General features: G+C 52.3%; 7 protein-coding genes across 7 annotated transcripts; 4 read left to right on the top strand and 3 right to left on the bottom strand.

The window, feature by feature from the left end:
* Position 1: 1 nt before the first annotated feature.
* Positions 2-1,303, bottom strand: BD324DRAFT_638000 (hypothetical protein). Its single transcript, XM_022017068.1, has 4 exons — positions 830-1,303; positions 623-770; positions 485-581; positions 2-447 (listed from the first exon to the last, which is right to left on the bottom strand). The coding sequence occupies exons 1-4, from the start codon at positions 1,252-1,254 to the stop codon at positions 50-52; spliced, it is 1,068 nt and encodes a 355-aa protein (XP_021868295.1). The 5' UTR covers positions 1,255-1,303; the 3' UTR covers positions 2-49.
* A 119-nt stretch (positions 1,304-1,422) lies between these two features.
* On the top strand, positions 1,423-4,486 carry BD324DRAFT_638005 (Serine/threonine-protein phosphatase 2B catalytic subunit A1). Its single transcript, XM_022017069.1, has 16 exons — positions 1,423-1,748; positions 1,875-2,020; positions 2,066-2,124; positions 2,163-2,188; positions 2,234-2,332; positions 2,373-2,484; positions 2,529-2,674; positions 2,711-2,853; positions 2,894-2,971; positions 3,007-3,135; positions 3,173-3,264; positions 3,305-3,403; positions 3,443-3,548; positions 3,591-3,710; positions 3,750-3,798; positions 3,839-4,486. Exons 1-16 carry the CDS (start codon positions 1,605-1,607, stop codon positions 4,226-4,228), a joined length of 1,938 nt encoding a protein of 645 aa, XP_021868296.1. The 5' UTR covers positions 1,423-1,604; the 3' UTR covers positions 4,229-4,486.
* Positions 4,487-6,217, bottom strand: BD324DRAFT_638012 (mitochondrial carrier domain-containing protein). Its single transcript, XM_022017070.1, has 5 exons — positions 5,850-6,217; positions 5,544-5,806; positions 5,016-5,479; positions 4,666-4,963; positions 4,487-4,613 (listed from the first exon to the last, which is right to left on the bottom strand). Exons 1-5 carry the CDS (start codon positions 5,924-5,926, stop codon positions 4,510-4,512), a joined length of 1,206 nt encoding a protein of 401 aa, XP_021868297.1. The 5' UTR covers positions 5,927-6,217; the 3' UTR covers positions 4,487-4,509.
* A 5-nt stretch (positions 6,218-6,222) lies between these two features.
* On the top strand, positions 6,223-7,862 carry BD324DRAFT_191694 (hypothetical protein). Its single transcript, XM_022012134.1, has 4 exons — positions 6,223-6,648; positions 6,705-7,133; positions 7,191-7,249; positions 7,308-7,862. Exons 1-4 carry the CDS (start codon positions 6,612-6,614, stop codon positions 7,623-7,625), a joined length of 843 nt encoding a protein of 280 aa, XP_021868298.1. The 5' UTR covers positions 6,223-6,611; the 3' UTR covers positions 7,626-7,862.
* A 258-nt stretch (positions 7,863-8,120) lies between these two features.
* On the top strand, positions 8,121-12,312 carry BD324DRAFT_584266 (phosphatidylserine decarboxylase; the record flags this gene model as incomplete). Its single annotated transcript, XM_022013675.1, has 13 exons — positions 8,121-8,357; positions 8,418-8,575; positions 8,630-8,798; positions 8,836-8,931; positions 8,967-9,164; positions 9,203-9,821; positions 9,863-10,041; positions 10,076-10,210; positions 10,253-11,321; positions 11,360-11,735; positions 11,777-11,982; positions 12,031-12,108; positions 12,164-12,312. The coding sequence occupies 13 exons, from the start codon at positions 8,121-8,123 to the stop codon at positions 12,310-12,312; spliced, it is 3,669 nt and encodes a 1,222-aa protein (XP_021868299.1).
* Positions 12,313-12,512: 200 nt separating this feature from the next.
* On the top strand, positions 12,513-13,424 carry BD324DRAFT_638027 (hypothetical protein). The gene is made up of 3 exons (XM_022017071.1): positions 12,513-12,663; positions 12,822-12,959; positions 13,046-13,424. The coding sequence occupies exons 1-3, from the start codon at positions 12,559-12,561 to the stop codon at positions 13,388-13,390; spliced, it is 588 nt and encodes a 195-aa protein (XP_021868300.1). The 5' UTR covers positions 12,513-12,558; the 3' UTR covers positions 13,391-13,424.
* BD324DRAFT_605407 (histone H3) lies at positions 13,407-15,062 on the bottom strand. The gene is made up of 7 exons (XM_022014001.1): positions 14,669-15,062; positions 14,580-14,590; positions 14,205-14,250; positions 14,008-14,119; positions 13,885-13,961; positions 13,760-13,834; positions 13,407-13,709 (listed from the first exon to the last, which is right to left on the bottom strand). Exons 1-7 carry the CDS (start codon positions 14,670-14,672, stop codon positions 13,621-13,623), a joined length of 414 nt encoding a protein of 137 aa, XP_021868301.1. The 5' UTR covers positions 14,673-15,062; the 3' UTR covers positions 13,407-13,620.
* Positions 15,063-15,483: the final 421 nt, after the last annotated feature.

The raw sequence follows: 15,483 nt of genomic DNA on the forward strand, positions 1-15,483 counted from the left end.
TCTCTGAGAATGGTCCGGGCATCTGCCCGATGGCATGCAAATCATCTCGCTACCTCTTCGGTCCCCTGACAACGACCCGCTTCATTTTCGGTGCCTTCTCCTTTCCGCCTTCCTCAGCCGTTATCCCCTTCTTTTTATTCTCCTTTTCATTCTCCAGGTCTCGCTTCACGGCAGATACCGCGACGCCAGTCGAATGCACGGGAGAATGCAGTGGTAAGCGCGATTCGAGGTCTGGAAAGGGTTGCGGAGCGAGAGGGGCGCGAGACGGAAGTTTCGGGGGTGGCGGGCGAGCATTGCCAGTGGCCTTTGACTTGGATTTGGGCTTTGGAGTCGATGTCACCTTTGTCTCCTTCTTCTCCTTTGGTTCCCGCTTTGGCTTTGGCTCGTATGCGTAATCAGGGTTTTGTTGTCGGATCTGGGATGCCAATTGGCGATACAGCTGGGTTCCTGCCGCATCAGTCCCACGAGAGGGCCTAAGACCCACTGTTCTTGACGATGGGATTGAAAAATCGTCCATCCTTCATGATCCGTATCTTGACCCTTCCTGGATTCTCCCAGTCCGCAGGATGGCAATGGTCGGGCTATACGTGAATGAGCTACGGTCCAAGGCCATCGGGCGTACCTCTAAGACACTCGGAAGACCCAGAATCCGACAACACTTGGCGATCTGCGCTGCTTGCGGCCACCACATGGAATCTTTTCTCGGCACTCGTCTTCCCTGTTGAACCGATCGTTTGGCGTCGAAATAGAGCGGGTAGACCGTGTTCCACCTGTCAGAGAACCTCAGCGATCTGGCATATTGCCTGTCCATCTGAGCTTTGAGACCCACCCCTTGTACTCGCTCGGATCCATGGCCATCGTTGTATTTCCAAATTGCTTTCTAAGCTTCTCCATACGCTCCTGCTCAGCCTTTTCCAACTTCATCATATCGCCCATGAAGCCTCCCATAGGTGTGTTGGGATTGATATCCGGCATGCCGCCATCCTGTCGCACCGGCGAAGAAGGTTCCTCTCGCATAGTCATCTTTCCTTTCCCTGTTGAAGAAGGTGGTGGAGCTTTGACATTCTCTCCAAAGACTCCTCGAGACTGTTCAGCGACTGTTGACATGTCCAATTCTTCTTCCGAGGATCCGTCATCGTCCACCTCACGGATTAACGCTCCGTGTCGACCGGTATTGGGCAAATGCCGAGCAGTGGAGGAGGATGGAAGCGGCAGATCTGTATCATCGTCAAAGTAGTCTTCAATTGTCGGCATGGTGGGCAGACAACACCTGCGCGAGCTCGAACAGTGTAGTCGCCATAGGTAGTATCTCGGCTGAATCCTGCCAATCGCCCGGGTCACCTTCGACGTGGGTACCGGCGTTTTGACGTATGTGGCACTCATGCAACTTCGCTGGTCACTGCGCGTCTATTCCTCCTCGGTCCTGTCGATTCGCATCTAACGATCCATACATTGAATACTGGCAGGACAGAGATATCCCTTGTCGAGCGAGGAGCAGCAGATATCGTATTCGTCTTTCCAATCACAGCGAAACGGCCGTACCTCCCGGCTCCTTCCCTGGGGGCAGCTCGTCTCAGTCTCTTCTTCATCACATCACCGCCACCATGACCTCCCCCACGACCCATACAGCCAATGCGATTGCCGCGATACACAACAAGCACAACATTCAGATCCCCGAGATAGACTTCACGCAGCATCAATTGGAGAACGGAGAAGTGGTCAGCACGACGGAGCGAGTGGTCAAAGATGTGAGTGAAAGGACCGGGTCGCTGTACGCAAGCGATCCCTTGGCATCGCTCCACGCTGCCGTGCAGTCCTTCCCTTACAGGATCGTTACGTCCTGCTTCCTGGTTGGCTGACTCTATACGCTTCAGGTCCAAGCTCCGGCCATGTATGTTCCTACAGACGACCAATTCTGGTCCAAGGAGGACAGAACAAAGCCAGACATTGCGTTTCTCAAGAATCACTTTTACCGTGAAGGTCGTCTGACAGAGGAGCAAGCTTTGTATATCTTAGAACAGTGAGTCCGAAGCAGTCTCAAGACAGCCACTGACGCACACGATAGAGGAGGCAACCTCTTGAGAGCAGAATCTAACGTGCTCGAAGTCGATGCACCAATCACCGGTGAGCTCATCCATCAGGCTCCGCTGACAACATTCCAGTCTGTGGAGATATACATGGGCAATACGTGAGCTCACAGTTTGCGCACCGCAGGCTTGCTGACATGTCTCAGTATGATTTAATGAAACTGTTCGAAGTCGGTGGGAACCCAGCAGAGACGAGGTATCTCTTCCTAGGGGATTATGTCGATCGGGGATACTTCTCCATCGAGGTGAGCCTTTTCTTACATGGAGCAGAGCTGATTCCCTCAGTGCGTTCTCTATCTCTGGTCGCTAAAGATGTGGTACCCGGACACCCTGTTCCTCCTGCGCGGTAACCATGAATGCCGACACTTGACGGACTACTTTACTTTCAAGCTGGAATGTACGTTAAAAGCCTGGGGTAGTTACTGAATCTCTCTCTCACAGGCAAGCATAAGTATTCTGAGACGGTCTACAATGCCTGCATGGACTCCTTCTGCAACCTGCCTCTCGCTGCCATCATGAACAAGCAATTCCTGTGCATCCATGGAGGTCTTTCACCTGAATTACATACCGTCGACGATATCCGAGCGGTGAGGTTACCATATCATCGGATGCTGATATGCTAGATCAACCGATTCCGCGAGCCGCCTACTCAGGGATTGATGGCTGATCTCCTCTGGGCCGATCCACTGGAAGACTTTGGCTCGGAGAAGAATGTGACGGACAATTTTGTGCACAACCACGTCCGAGGTTGCAGCTATTTCTTCACGTGAGTCGCGCCCTCCGGGTCACCTGTTCACCAGCCCTAGCTTTAATGCCGCTTGTCAATTCCTGGAGCGCAACAATCTCTTATCCATCATCCGAGCACATGAGGCGCAAGATGCTGGGTAGGTCTGGCCACCATGAACACCGCTGACGTCAGGTACCGTATGTATCGCAAGACCAAGACTACTGGATTTCCCTCCGTCATGACCATTTTCTCTGCTCCAAACTATCTCGACGTGTACTCCAACAAGGCCGCTGTACTCAAGTACGAGTCAAATGTAATGAAGTGAGTGGCTTCGTACTCCACGTCTCACCCGATTTAGCATTCGGCAATTCAACTGTACCCCTCATCCTTACTGGTTGCCCAACTTTATGGATGTCTTCACTTGGTCTTTGCCCTTCGTGGGGGAGAAAAGTGAGCTGGAACATCTGGGAAGCGAACTCATACACCTCAGTCACCGACATGCTGATCGCCATTCTCAATTGCTGTACTAAGGAGGAGCTTGAGGAGGAGGAAGAGACCCCAATGGCGATCACGCCAGAGGAGCCAGAGAGTGAGTCGCATAAATTCGAACAACCGCTCACCTGTCCAGTCGTGGACGAGGAGGTAGAAGGAGACGAGTCGCCTGAACGCCGTGAGGTCATTAAGAACAAGATTTTGGCAGTCGGACGAATGTCTCGAGTCTTCTCACTGCTACGGTGCGTTAAATCAGACCTGCATTTCCACTGATCGCTGTGAAGAGAGGAGTCTGAGCGGGTCTCCGAGCTGAAAAGTATCTCTGGGTCTGAGTCGATTCCTTCTGGTATGCTAGCGTCTGGTGCTGAGGGCATCAAGGATGCCATTCAAGGCTTCGATGATGCGTGAGTGCGTTGACGCGGGGTGCTGGCTGACGATCACAGCCGAAAGAGTGATATCGACAATGAGCGATTGCCTCCGGACATCATCGATGTAAGCCGTGGGGTCCGATCACTTCTGACACCCTTACTAGCCCGACGACAACAATCCCGCGTCCCCCTCGCAGGGCTCTTTACCCAATACACCGTCACCTGGTGTCATGGAATCTCCAGACCCCATCGCTACACCTCCTACTGCCGGGTCAGGGTCTCCCGGTACACCGACTGGTGGACCACCAACCAATGGCATTCCCTGGCGCCGCGGACATGCACGGCAGACGTCCCTCGGCACGACCAAGACGAGTCCTTCGAATCGTCGACGGTCGCTGGAGAACACGATGCACCTCATCCGCGACGTTGTGGATGGGAGAGACGCCGGAGGAGATCAACAGCTGGAAAAGCTTGCCGATGTCATTGCGAGTCCGACCAGAGACCGACCAGGTCACAGTCCTAGCAAGAGTTCGCCGACCAATGGTTTGGCCTAGACTCGGCCTCACGTCCCCCATCGCATGCTTCATGTTTCCCGTTGCTGGACACGACACTTAATGAACTTTGTATGATTTTCTTAACTCTCATTTTTCACACTCCGACGCTCGACGACATACGCCAGGTGACTTCTCGGTCTGTTCTCCTTCATGTTTAGCTAGCTTAGACTGGTTCATCACCTTCTTTTTTTTGCATATCATGTGAGATACCCTTGCCACTTTACTGTTCCGTATGCAGATATACCGGATGGAATGCACTCATCGCATGGACCATGTGCTCTCTATGTCTTGGCTACAAGTGGAATTCTCGCTCGAAGTCGAGCCAAGGTAATTAGGATGAGCCAGGTCCAGCGCTCGAATTGATCCTTGCTGACGAAAAGTATACCTAGGTGAGGCGTCAGATGGAGGATTCACAATCATGATGGGGTATTGCTCACCCTGACACAAGACAGCTTTGATGAGCTGAGCTGCAATACCTTGATACCATCCGCCGAAGCCCTTTTCCGCGTACACCGCTCTGAGTAGAGTTATCGCCCCAGCGTGCTTGTGTTTCGGTCGTGGGTGACGCTTGGGGTCGACGCCTTTTTCAGGACCGGCCACGACCGGCGCGGAACTGGCGGGCTCTTGAGCTGCCGCATCGGCGTAAGAGACTCCCTTTTCGACGGAGGCTTCCAAAGCTGCGAGCTCTGGTACGGGACCATTGTCACCCGCCTTGGCCTGGAGTCTAACTTTGGCCTGAAAGGCAGCGTCGGTGGGGGCATTGCAGGAGTAAGTTTCTTTGACTTACGAAGATGTAGGGGTATGTCACGATTGTCGCGATAGCTTTACTGGTCACTCCAATGAAGAAATTCTCCATCATACTCAACCCAGCACCACCGCCTCCCTCTCTCGACGACAAGACATACGACTTTATCCTTTCAAACGCTCCATATGTGATTGCAGGGTTCACAGTGAGCACCAAACCAGGTTTCAATCCTGTCCATAAGCCCGACGGACCCGATTCCTCCACAATCTCCTTTGCAGTCTCCAACAGGCTCAAACCGTATACACCTGCGGATCTATCTTGATCGGATGGGGTCCACAGTTGTTGCCTTGTGGCGACTACACTGACGGGTATGGTAAAGATCTGAGCCAAGGCGCCTGCCGCTGCGCCAAGCAACAGCTCGGAAGATGTTGAAAGGGAGTGAGGATTGTACAGCCGGGCCATGGCCGCTTTTCTGATCCATGTATGAAAGAAAAAGTATGCAAATTCTGGCAGAAGCGTGAGCATCGAGTGAAGATTGTCACACAGAGAGAGACATAGAGATTGACTGACGCTGAGAGAAGGTGTTAAGCATGTTAGCTGTGAAGCCTTTGAAAGTCCCGCCTAGACCCTCCGTCTTGACGATCTTGATCAACATGGCTAACATCTTCAATTTCTTAATCCGGGCCCACAGTCGTTCAGGAATCCGTATGACATCTCGCCCAAGTACTCCCTTGGCTGGTCGCGGAACGGGGACAGTGGCATGACTCGGCAAGGATGGACCATCAGGAAGAGCTTGTAGTCGAGTTTTGACCGTGTCGAGGGGATAGACGACGCTACGGTACGGTTGGTCAGTGGTTTTTGGAATCATTGCCTCACGCATTAGACACCACTGCTCCAAGTGCCCCTGCTAGAGCTGAACCTATCGGTGTCAGTGGTGGACGAGACGAGCTCATGATGAGATTACATCGACAAGGAGATTGTATCTCTGCGGCACATCATCATGCATTGACGATGAGATGGACCGGTTAATAATGACAGCCGGAGAGAGATTAGGATTGAGTGTTGTAATGCCATTAGCTTTTCTCTGTCTTTCCATTCTCCATCAATGAAGCCAGAGAGGGGTGGATCTTCGCGGAGGTCGCCGTTGAGCAGCCGCAATAGAAACCTCACCCTACAGAGTGTCTGGTACGGAGCCGCCGTACGACGCCCTTGCTCTCGCAAAGCACATGGTGACGATCAAGAATTAGATCTCTGCCGGATTATTAATAATCTTTTGATAGATCTTTGAATGTCTCTGTATCAAATGCCGGCCGTTCGCCGGCTGAATGTGCCTCGGCTGCTGATTTCGGCCTCCACCCTCAATGGGGGACGCTGGAGCTGAGCTCTGACAGCATGATCGACGGTCCCGATCCCAAGGCGGCCGGACTGCGGGCTTCGGCAGATTGAGGCTATCTAAGGCCTAAGGTCATTCATTCATTGTGCCTGGACATTCCCGAGGTCAGGTTCAGATCACATATATATTAAGAACTGGCTCGCCCACTCATTTCGTCCACGCATCTTCGTCAACACCTTCTCACTACATCTGGGACATCCCACAGAGATCATCTCGCTTAGATCATTCCCAACATACCTGTCCCAATGTCCAAGGTCATCTTCATCACTGGCTCATCTTCTGGTAGGCAAAGCTCAAGATCCACGTTTCAAGGCTTTCATCACTGACACTCTTCTCAGGTCTGGGTCTCGAGCTCGTCAAAGCAGCTTTGAGCCAAGGTCATCGGGTTGCAGCGACCCTGCGACAGCCCAAAGACTTTCCTCAATCCCTTTTGACGGAGCATGCCGACTCGCTGAAGACGTTCCCTCTCGATGTCACCAACAAGGATCAGGTGGATTCTGCGCTGAAAGCCACCGTCGAGGCCTTTGGCAAGATCGACATCATCGTCAACAATGCCGGTTGGACAGTCATGGGAGAATTCGAGACTATGCCGGAAGATCTCGCTCGCAAACAATTCGAGACCGTCTTTTGGGGTACTATCAACGTTTTGAAAGAGTCCATCCCGCTTTTGAGAAAACAAGGTGGTGGAAAGATCGTCACCGTATCCAGCATGGTCGGCCTTGGGGGAGGTCTGCCGCTTCTATCCTTTTTTGCCGCTGCAAAGTCCGGTAAGTTTTGGCGTCTGGCGAATGATTGTCAGAACGATAAGCTGATGCGCTCTCTAGGTGTAGAAGCTGTTATCGACTCTGTCCAAGCTGAAATGTCACCAGATTGGAACATCGAAGTGAGTGTGCCGTTACACACGCTCTACCGAGTGCATCGCTGACATGACATTGTTTCAGCTCCGAGTGGTCGAGCCTGGTGGTTTCAAGACCGAGGCGATGAACAAAGCAGGCTTTGTCCCTCCCGTCGCACCCTACAACGCTCCTGATCATCCCATGACTCACTTCCGGAATTCCTTTGCCGGTGGAACTCTGGGAGACGCGAGCAAGGCAGCGCAGACCATTCTCAAGTTCTCTTCTCTGGAAGCGTCTCCCGATGTCGCTAAACCAGCAAGATTGGTCATTGGACAAGATGGTATTGGATATGTAGATGCTAGATTAGATGGGCTCAAGAAGCAGCTCGCAGCTTGGAAAGACCTGGCAGCGGAGGCCAGCTGAGAGCAGTATAATATCAGCAGATTGCGTTGGAGGGAATTGTCATAGACTGTGACAGCGAGCGTGGTCGCCGCATAGACTTATCCTAGATGAATGAATGTGAATGATTCACATATGACCGGAATGATGCATGGCCGGATTTCTAAAACTTTTTTCTCGGGCATCGCTCTCATCGGTCACCTTGTTTTGCCGGACCCAAGGCTTCAGTGGCTTCTTGCTGAATTCATAGGTCAAGCTCACTCATCATAGCATCGGTCAGTCTCTCGACTACGAATCAGCAACAACAACCACGACGACAACAACAACAAGGTCTAGACTGGATGCTCTTGGCAGGGTGATCTGGGCACAAAGTATCGACCTCCTTTCACACGCTTCCCTATTGGATTTTTAGGACCGAGAACACGAACAATGAAACGAACGATGAATGGCAGTTAGGCTTATTACATCACTGTTCGTTGGGCTCCTCACAGTCATTCAATGATGGGTGGGCAGGATCCCATGCACCTCACGACAGCTTCCGACCATGGGAACACGGAATCCGATCACCCATCCGGAGATCGCCTGAAACGCTTCGCTTCTAAACCGCTCAGACTCGCAGCATCGACTTTCAAACCCCGCTCACTCTCGAGATCATCGTCTTCCAACAATGTCATCTCGACGTCTTCCTCCAAGACGATCGTCCCTGATCTTGCTGCGGACAGCAGTAGTCCACAAACACAGCCCGAACACTTGGCAGTCGTCGAGAGTCCCTTGCCGATGCCTCCGAAGCGACGTCGAAGGGGGCTCAGGTTGAAGAAAAGCAGTCAGGACGGTTCGACACCAACCCATGCGTCAATAACGACTAAGAGTCCCAGGAAACCTCTGGAAGGCGAAGAGCCAGCTGCTTGGGTCAGGGTCAGGATCGTCAAAGCAGAGAGCCTGGTTGCGAAAGACCGTGGAGGCACTAGCGATCCGTGAGTCACAAAACTCCGGAGAAGAAGAGAAGATGACTGACGAGAATCGATCAGCTTCGTCTCGCTCGTTATCCCTCCCGCTTCTCGTCATAACACACCAGTCGTGAAGAAAAATCTTGATCCAGTATTCCCAGCTCATGAGAGCACGTTCGACTTCCCTCTCTACATCAGTCTGGCGACCCTCGTAGGCAGTCGAGGACTCGAAGGTGTCGTATGGGACAAAGTGAGTCCACCTCAGCTTTCTAGAGCTGATCTCTCAGGACTTGATGCGAAAAGAATACATGGGAGAATTTGCTCTTCCAGTCATCGATTGGTTCGACGACGGAGACATCAGGCTGTGGGACGAGGGTCTGCCAGTGGGTAGTCAAAAGGAGACTTCGCTGACGCTTAGCTTATACGTCGCCGATTGGCTTCTACTCGTCGTCGACAGAAAGCCTCTGGTGCCATATACGTTCAGATTGGGTATGTCCCGCCCAAAGAGGCTGCCGATGGCGAAGATGCGTTGAAGAGGATAAGACGAATCCACAGCGTCTTTGCCCAGAAGAGCAACGGCGCACCGGACCTCGCCGGTGTCCTCGGCGTTCCAGCCGTGAGTTTCACCAACCAGTGATCTTGCTGACAGTGCAGTATCAAGGAATCGGGACTGTCCGGACTCGTGCAGACTCGCCGATGCCCAAGGGACATTTGTCCCTTGGCTCGATCCACGATGCCGCCTCTTCTCGTCTCAGTCATCTGATGGGCAAATCCCACATCACAGACGACGCCTCGGATTCAGGTAGCAGTGACGAGGGACTCGAGGATGATGGTCTAACCGATTCTTCCGAGGAGGAGTATGAAGATGCGCTCGATACGGACGTTCTAGCGCATCACCGTGAAATGACCAAGGAAGCATTCACAGAAGAACCCCTCACGGCTGTACCGCCACCCCGTCAGGCTTCCGATGATGCTCCAAAGACCGCTGGTCTGCTCGCTCCCACTTCTCGACGTCAAGCCCCGCGTCAGACGTCCTTGCCGGGGTATTTTGATCGACCGGCGACCGCTGGAGAATCATCTGTGCCTGCCACACCCGGCGCGTCCACGCCTGGTGCTTCAAGACGTAAACCAATCTTTGGTCGGCGGACTAGCAAAGTCTCAAGCAAGCGCTCAACCAGGGATTTCAACTATGATTCAAGCAAGGTCAAGGACGTCATTGGGATCGTAGTGTTAGAAATCAAGTCTGCGGAGGATCTCCCGAGGATCAAGAACTGTAGGTGACTGGCACTTTGACCCGTCCTGACAATCCCCAAGCGATACGTCTCGGCTTTGACATGGACCCCTTCGTCGTCATTGCCTTCGGTCAGAAGGTCTTTAGAACACGGGTCATCAGGCACTCGCTCAACCCGACCTGGGACGAGAAGCTATTGTTCCACGTCAAACGCCACGAAGCCAACTACACCATTGGATTGTCCGTGCTCGACTGGGACAAGGTGAGTCAGTCTCGTAATAAGGCGCTGATTCCAGATCTCGGGTAATGACATGATCGGCATCTGTACTCTTCCACTGGACAAGCTCATGGACAATGTATCTCGACCGGATCCTCAGACCGGTCTGTACGATCAGAATGATGATGGAAAGCAAGACATGACAGAATTCACAGTGAGCGATAAATCTGCCCTACTCTCTGATATTACCTTTCAGCTGCCGCTCGTGTGCGACAAAGATACGCCCTGGGAGTCAAAGCACTCACCGAAAATCATCATCCGAGCCAAGTACGAGCCATACGATGCTGTCCGTCAGCGATTCTGGCGCCAATACTGTACTCAATATGACGTTGACGAGACGGGCAAGATTTCGTATACCGAACTCGCAACCATGCTGGACTCGCTCGGCTCTACACTGACCAAGCGGACTCTCGAGAGCTACTTCACTCGCTTCGGCAAACACCCATACGAAGACGAGCTGACCATCGATGAGGTCGTCACGAACTTGGAGCGGGAGGTAGAGAAGCATAGATCAGAAAAGCGAAAAGTCTCCAAGAAACCAGACCACGACCTGATGACTGAAGCTTCGACTCCGCCCATAGCTGCCAAGCCTGTCGATGATGGTCTAGATGTGACGGGCCCCGACGGCAACATTTCCAGCCCAGTCGATCCCGACGAGCTCCGGGAGCACATTATAAACTCGCGACCGCGGCAAGGCGCTCCGGGCAATCAAGTATCGATGGAGAGCGTACCCTCTGTCAAGGTCGAGAGATCAGGGAGCATGACCGCGGAAGGAGGGCCGATCATTGGCTCGGTCGCGGACTCCGACGCTGGTAGCGAAGCTATCACTGCTGCGTCTTCAGAAGCCGAGGGCGATCTGGAGGATGACTTGCGCAGTGTAGACTCTGAAGACTCGTTCCCCGAAGATCGGGAGCGAATCATCAATATTCGAACTTGTCCACTCTGTCATCGAAGACGCCTGAAGAAACGCTCAGAGCAGGATATCGTGACTCACTTGGCGATTTGCGCTTCTGCCGACTGGTCAAGAGTCGATAGAATCGTCACTGCCAATTATGTCACAAGCAGCCAGGCTCAACGCAAATTCTTCACCAAGCTTGTCAACAAAGTCGCCATTGGCGCGTATTCACTGGGAGCGAATTCGGCCAACATCCTGGTTCAAGATAGGTTGACAGGTCAACTGCAGGAGGAAAAGATGGCAGTCTATGTTCGAGTCGGTATAAGAGTATTGTACAAGGGGGCCAGATCCCGTATGGAGGGTGGAAGGGGTGAGTGAAAGATCTCGGAATGTCCCGCTTACTGTCAGCTCGGAGAATGCTCAAATCTCTGTCTGTGAAGCAAGGTCTCAAATACGATTCACCTTCTTCAGCTGTCGACATTCCCACCTTTATCGCGTTCCACGGCCTCGATATCAATGAGATCTTGGACCCCTTGGACAGCTTCAAGACATTCAACGAGTTCTTCTACCGCAAGCTCAAGCCTGATGCTAGACCCGTGGCAGATCCAGGCAACGAAGGTCGGCTTGTGTCTTGTGCCGATTGTCGAATGATGGCTTTCGAGACCGTACAGGAGGCGACTACTATCTGGATCAAAGGGAGAGAATTCTCGATTGCAAGGCTCCTTGGCCCAAATTATGCGGATGTGGTTGATCGTTACGACGGAGGAGCTCTCGGGATTTTCAGGTGGGTAAAGCCCCCTCCAATGGGCACTGATTACGCCGCAGACTCGCACCGCAAGACTATCATCGCTTTCATTCTCCCGTGAAGGGCAGAATCGGCAAAATGACTATGATTGACGGAGAGTATTACACTGTCAACCCACAAGCTATCCGAACGGGCTTGGACGTGTATGGCGAGAACGTCAGAAAGGTTGTCCCTATTCATACAGAGGAATTTGGGCTGGTTATGACGGTCTGGGTAGGCGCCATGAGTGAGTGGTGCTGTCTGGAGAATCTAGGATGGACACTCATCTGTACAGTGGTCGGCAGTATCAAGACTTCAGTGGAAGAAGGTCAGATGGTTGAACGGACTGACGAGTTGGGGTATTTTGCTTTTGGTACGTACACTCTGGGTAACTCAAGGATTCAAGGATGTTAACGCTTTACCTGCAGGTGGCTCCACCATCGTCTGCGTGTTCGAAAAGGGTGCCTTGCAGTGGGACGAAGACCTGCTGGACAATGGACGAGCGTCCATCGAGACACTCGTCAGGATGGGTATGGGCATCGGCAAGAGCACCCTGCATTGTGCAGATGAAGCGTGATTTGCCTCGATGTTCCTTGGATCGTGCTGTTGCTGTCTCGTATCTTTTTCGACGCTGTCATTGCCGTCTGGCCATCACGATACTTTGCTGTAGACTTTGATGCATCACGAAGTTGACGATATGGCGGTGCCACCCATGAGGTCGATCTGGTAAAAACAAAAGCTAGCGATAACAGTGTGTCATATGGTTAATCGTTTTCGCATTCTGCGAGTGCAAGCTCCAGCGGCATAATTTGTGCACGGCGCCATGTCTGAGGGCGGGGGGATGGATACCAGCAGTAACAATGATCCGCTTGACCTGGAATCGCTGGATCTGGAGTCGTTATTTGGAGCACTCACAGCGGTGGAATCGGTAAGTTGAGGAAGACAGTGCGAGGTCAGAAAGCCGCCGCGAGCAGCTGTGAAGCGCTGGTCCATACAGTCTCCAGTGCTGTACATATACTGTCATTCAAGACTGTGCAGCTGCGCTGCGCGCCCCTTGCAAGAGCACTGCTGATGCATGCTCTACAGGCCATTCCGGAGCTATTGGCATCCATCAAGCCCATCCTCCATCACCTCGTCTCGCCTGCTTCTGTCCAAGGTTCAGAAGATGAAGCATCAGGTATCGGGGCGAGAGAAGCCGTGGACAAATATATGACCTTACTGGATGTGAGTCTGGAGTCTGTGCCTTTCGCGACGACTTGGTCAAAGTCAGCCCAGACAGACTTTGTGCTGACGTTTTTTGTGTCGTTCAGAAAATCCAATTCGTCCTCCGTCAGACTGTCTATTACCTGTTGGAAACTCGAGCTGCTCCTCAGACTCTGAGACCTCCACCTGTCAATGCTATCCCTACGCCATTCGCGTCGACCTTGCCGGAAGTCACAAGCGCCTCCACCAACTCAACGACAGCGAATGGTACTGATTCGGAGAAGAGTACTTCAACGGAAGCTGAGCTGGGTCTATACGCTACGCGTTTAGAAGCTAGATTCCTGAGCGAGATGGTAGACGCTTTACAGAGGTTACGAGAGAATGCGCAGAAGGAAAGACAGAGCGAGGACAGATTAGGAAACACAATGTCGGTAGACCCTCAGCCTCCATGAACAGGGCATCAGAATGGATACACGATCGGACATACATGCGTCTCAGTCTCTACGGACATTGGAACATCTGCGCTTGATGTAAGGGGACGAGCGAAAAACGAATAAGAGTACAAACGGTGGATGGTAAGCGTACGAAAGTGAGAGAGGTAGTGGGATGCGCAGAGACTATAGGTGTCGCAGAAGAACAAAGCGAGGCTGGGCCCCGCCTCAGAAGGTCACACTGGACCCATTTAAGATCGCTCGCCCCGGAGTCGTCGGGCGAGTTGAAGATCCTTGGGCTGGATGGTGACTCGCTTCGCGTGAATGGCAGCAAGGTTGGCTGGAGAAACGATCAATACAGTACAAGTCACGCTCAAGGATTGAACTCACTGTCCTCGAACAAGGACACGAGGTAAGCCTCAGAGGCCTCCTGAAGAGCTCCGATGGCAGAGGACTGGAATCGGACTATAGAATATGAGCTTGAGACACCACGAACGAGCAAAGGAGAAGCTCACGATCAGTCTTGAAGTCCTGAGCGATTTCTCGGACGAGTCGCTGGAAGGGAAGCTTTCGGATCAGAAGCTCAGTAGACCTGGTAGGGTCAGCTGAAGCTCAAGAGAGAAACATATAAGGCTCACTTCTGGTATCGTCGGATTTCTCGCAAGGCGACAGTTCCGGGCCTGTATCGGTGAGGCTTCTTGACTCCACCAGTGGCCTGAGGAGCAGACTTTCGAGCGGCCTTGGTGGCGACTATGGTGGTGTAAGTTAGAAGTACTAACGTGAGGCCGGAGAAAATGCCCAGGTGGAAGTGTGCAAGATAAAGGGGGTCACTCACGCTGCTTTCGGGGTGCTTTACCACCGGTGGACTTTCGTGCGGTTTGCTGAAGGGAGAATGTCAGTACGGAATCCAGAAGAGAAAGCCCGGGGAAGACGGGTAAAGGTTGGAGATTGAGTGCACTCGGAATAGTGGCTGATATGATGAAAGATAAAATGTGGGCGTGGTGTCGGAGGCCGTGCGCATGCACGCCGCCGCCGCTGCTCGGCGGGCTGTCTGAAGGAGATAGTATAGGCGATGGAGAAGGATGGTAGGAGGTGCAGCAGGTGGCGTTTGATTATGCAGCAGGATGTCCCGACTATAATCAGGATGGACCCTTGTTGACGGGTGGCGAGGAAAGATCGGCGATAGCGACGAGGAGGGTGCCGAGCTCACCTTGGTTCGAGCTGTGCAACATGTATGGTCAGCGTGATGGTCTATGCATGAGATAGACATGTACGAGCCATGCCTATGCATTCACTTACCCATGATGTATCAATGTACGATTCGAGTTATCGGTTGAACAGGTAAGAGGTCAATCGTTGGAGATGTAATGGGGAAAAGAGTTCCAGACCCCTTTTTATCCATCGTCCTTATTGGTATCTCTCGCTCACTCTCACTCTCTCACTCAACTCGCTCACTCATCGCACTTCGCCTCTCTTTTTTTAAAACTGTAACACGCTGGATGGACGAAGTTGACGGGGTTATACGGTGTTATAGGATAGTGTGGCACTTTTCCAGTGGAAAGGATTCGGAGAGGGTCAAGTGAGGATTTCAAGTGAGGTAACCGACTCGCGGCTCGCATTTTTCATGGTTTGAAAAAGAAAATCATCGGAGAAAGGACTAGGAGGTCGACAAAGTGAAAGATATTATATCAAGACGGTATAATGGATACATAGATCGCAAGCTTCGTATCACCTGAGATACTGATATAGTAGCCTACTGCCAAGTTTCAGCTCCCCATCTTGAGAAATGACCGAGTTTGCTGGGTGCAAACACAGGTCGATCCCCCTGAGAGCACTTTGCCAAGGTGCCACACGACTAGAGTGGCAAAAATCCTGAGTGAGGCGCGGAGGCATGGCGACGGGTCAGTTTCTCGCACAGCGTATCGATGGGCAGGAGTAGGCGATGACGAGTGACACGTCCATATACATAGCTCCTTGTCAAAGAGAGATATGACCAAAGTGGATCTCGGTGCTATTGGACTGGTTTGAGAGTGAATTAGGCTTTCGGAGGGTTTTCTACTGTATGAAAATCTGTGGACAAGAAAGTCTTGAGAAAGAGACTGTAGACATGAAGC

This window comes from Kockovaella imperatae (assembly GCF_002102565.1).
Source record: "Kockovaella imperatae strain NRRL Y-17943 chromosome Unknown BD324scaffold_16, whole genome shotgun sequence".
In the NCBI taxonomy this organism is placed as follows: domain Eukaryota; kingdom Fungi; phylum Basidiomycota; class Tremellomycetes; order Tremellales; family Cuniculitremaceae; genus Kockovaella; species Kockovaella imperatae.

Coding starts and splice junctions, on each gene's coding strand:
- BD324DRAFT_605407 (XM_022014001.1), bottom strand. Junction 13,962..14,007: donor GAAATCCGACGATACCAGAA/GTGAGCCTTATA, acceptor TGACCCTACCAG/GTCTACTGAGCTTCTGATCC. Junction 13,835..13,884: donor TCAGGACTTCAAGACTGATC/GTGAGCTTCTCC, acceptor CATATTCTATAG/TCCGATTCCAGTCCTCTGCC.
- BD324DRAFT_638012 (XM_022017070.1), bottom strand. CDS start 5,926: ATGAGCTCGTCTCGTCCACCACTGACACCGATAGGTTCAGCTCTAGCA. Junction 5,807..5,849: donor GGAGCAGTGGTGTCTAATGC/GTGAGGCAATGA, acceptor ACCGTACCGTAG/CGTCGTCTATCCCCTCGACA. Junction 4,964..5,015: donor TGACATACCCCTACATCTTC/GTAAGTCAAAGA, acceptor GCTGCCTTTCAG/GCCAAAGTTAGACTCCAGGC.
- BD324DRAFT_638027 (XM_022017071.1), top strand. CDS start 12,559: ATGTCTGAGGGCGGGGGGATGGATACCAGCAGTAACAATGATCCGCTT. Junction 12,664..12,821: donor CACTCACAGCGGTGGAATCG/GTAAGTTGAGGA, acceptor CATGCTCTACAG/GCCATTCCGGAGCTATTGGC. Junction 12,960..13,045: donor AATATATGACCTTACTGGAT/GTGAGTCTGGAG, acceptor TGTGTCGTTCAG/AAAATCCAATTCGTCCTCCG.
- BD324DRAFT_191694 (XM_022012134.1), top strand. CDS start 6,612: ATGTCCAAGGTCATCTTCATCACTGGCTCATCTTCTG. Junction 6,649..6,704: donor CATCACTGGCTCATCTTCTG/GTAGGCAAAGCT, acceptor CACTCTTCTCAG/GTCTGGGTCTCGAGCTCGTC. Junction 7,250..7,307: donor CACCAGATTGGAACATCGAA/GTGAGTGTGCCG, acceptor ACATTGTTTCAG/CTCCGAGTGGTCGAGCCTGG.
- BD324DRAFT_638000 (XM_022017068.1), bottom strand. CDS start 1,254: ATGCCGACAATTGAAGACTACTTTGACGATGATACAGATCTGCCGCTT. Junction 582..622: donor GTCTTCCGAGTGTCTTAGAG/GTACGCCCGATG, acceptor ATTCACGTATAG/CCCGACCATTGCCATCCTGC. Junction 448..484: donor CAATCCCATCGTCAAGAACA/GTGGGTCTTAGG, acceptor CTGATGCGGCAG/GAACCCAGCTGTATCGCCAA.
- BD324DRAFT_638005 (XM_022017069.1), top strand. CDS start 1,605: ATGACCTCCCCCACGACCCATACAGCCAATGCGATTGCCGCGATACAC. Junction 2,021..2,065: donor GCTTTGTATATCTTAGAACA/GTGAGTCCGAAG, acceptor CGCACACGATAG/AGGAGGCAACCTCTTGAGAG. Junction 3,265..3,304: donor GCCCTTCGTGGGGGAGAAAA/GTGAGCTGGAAC, acceptor CATACACCTCAG/TCACCGACATGCTGATCGCC.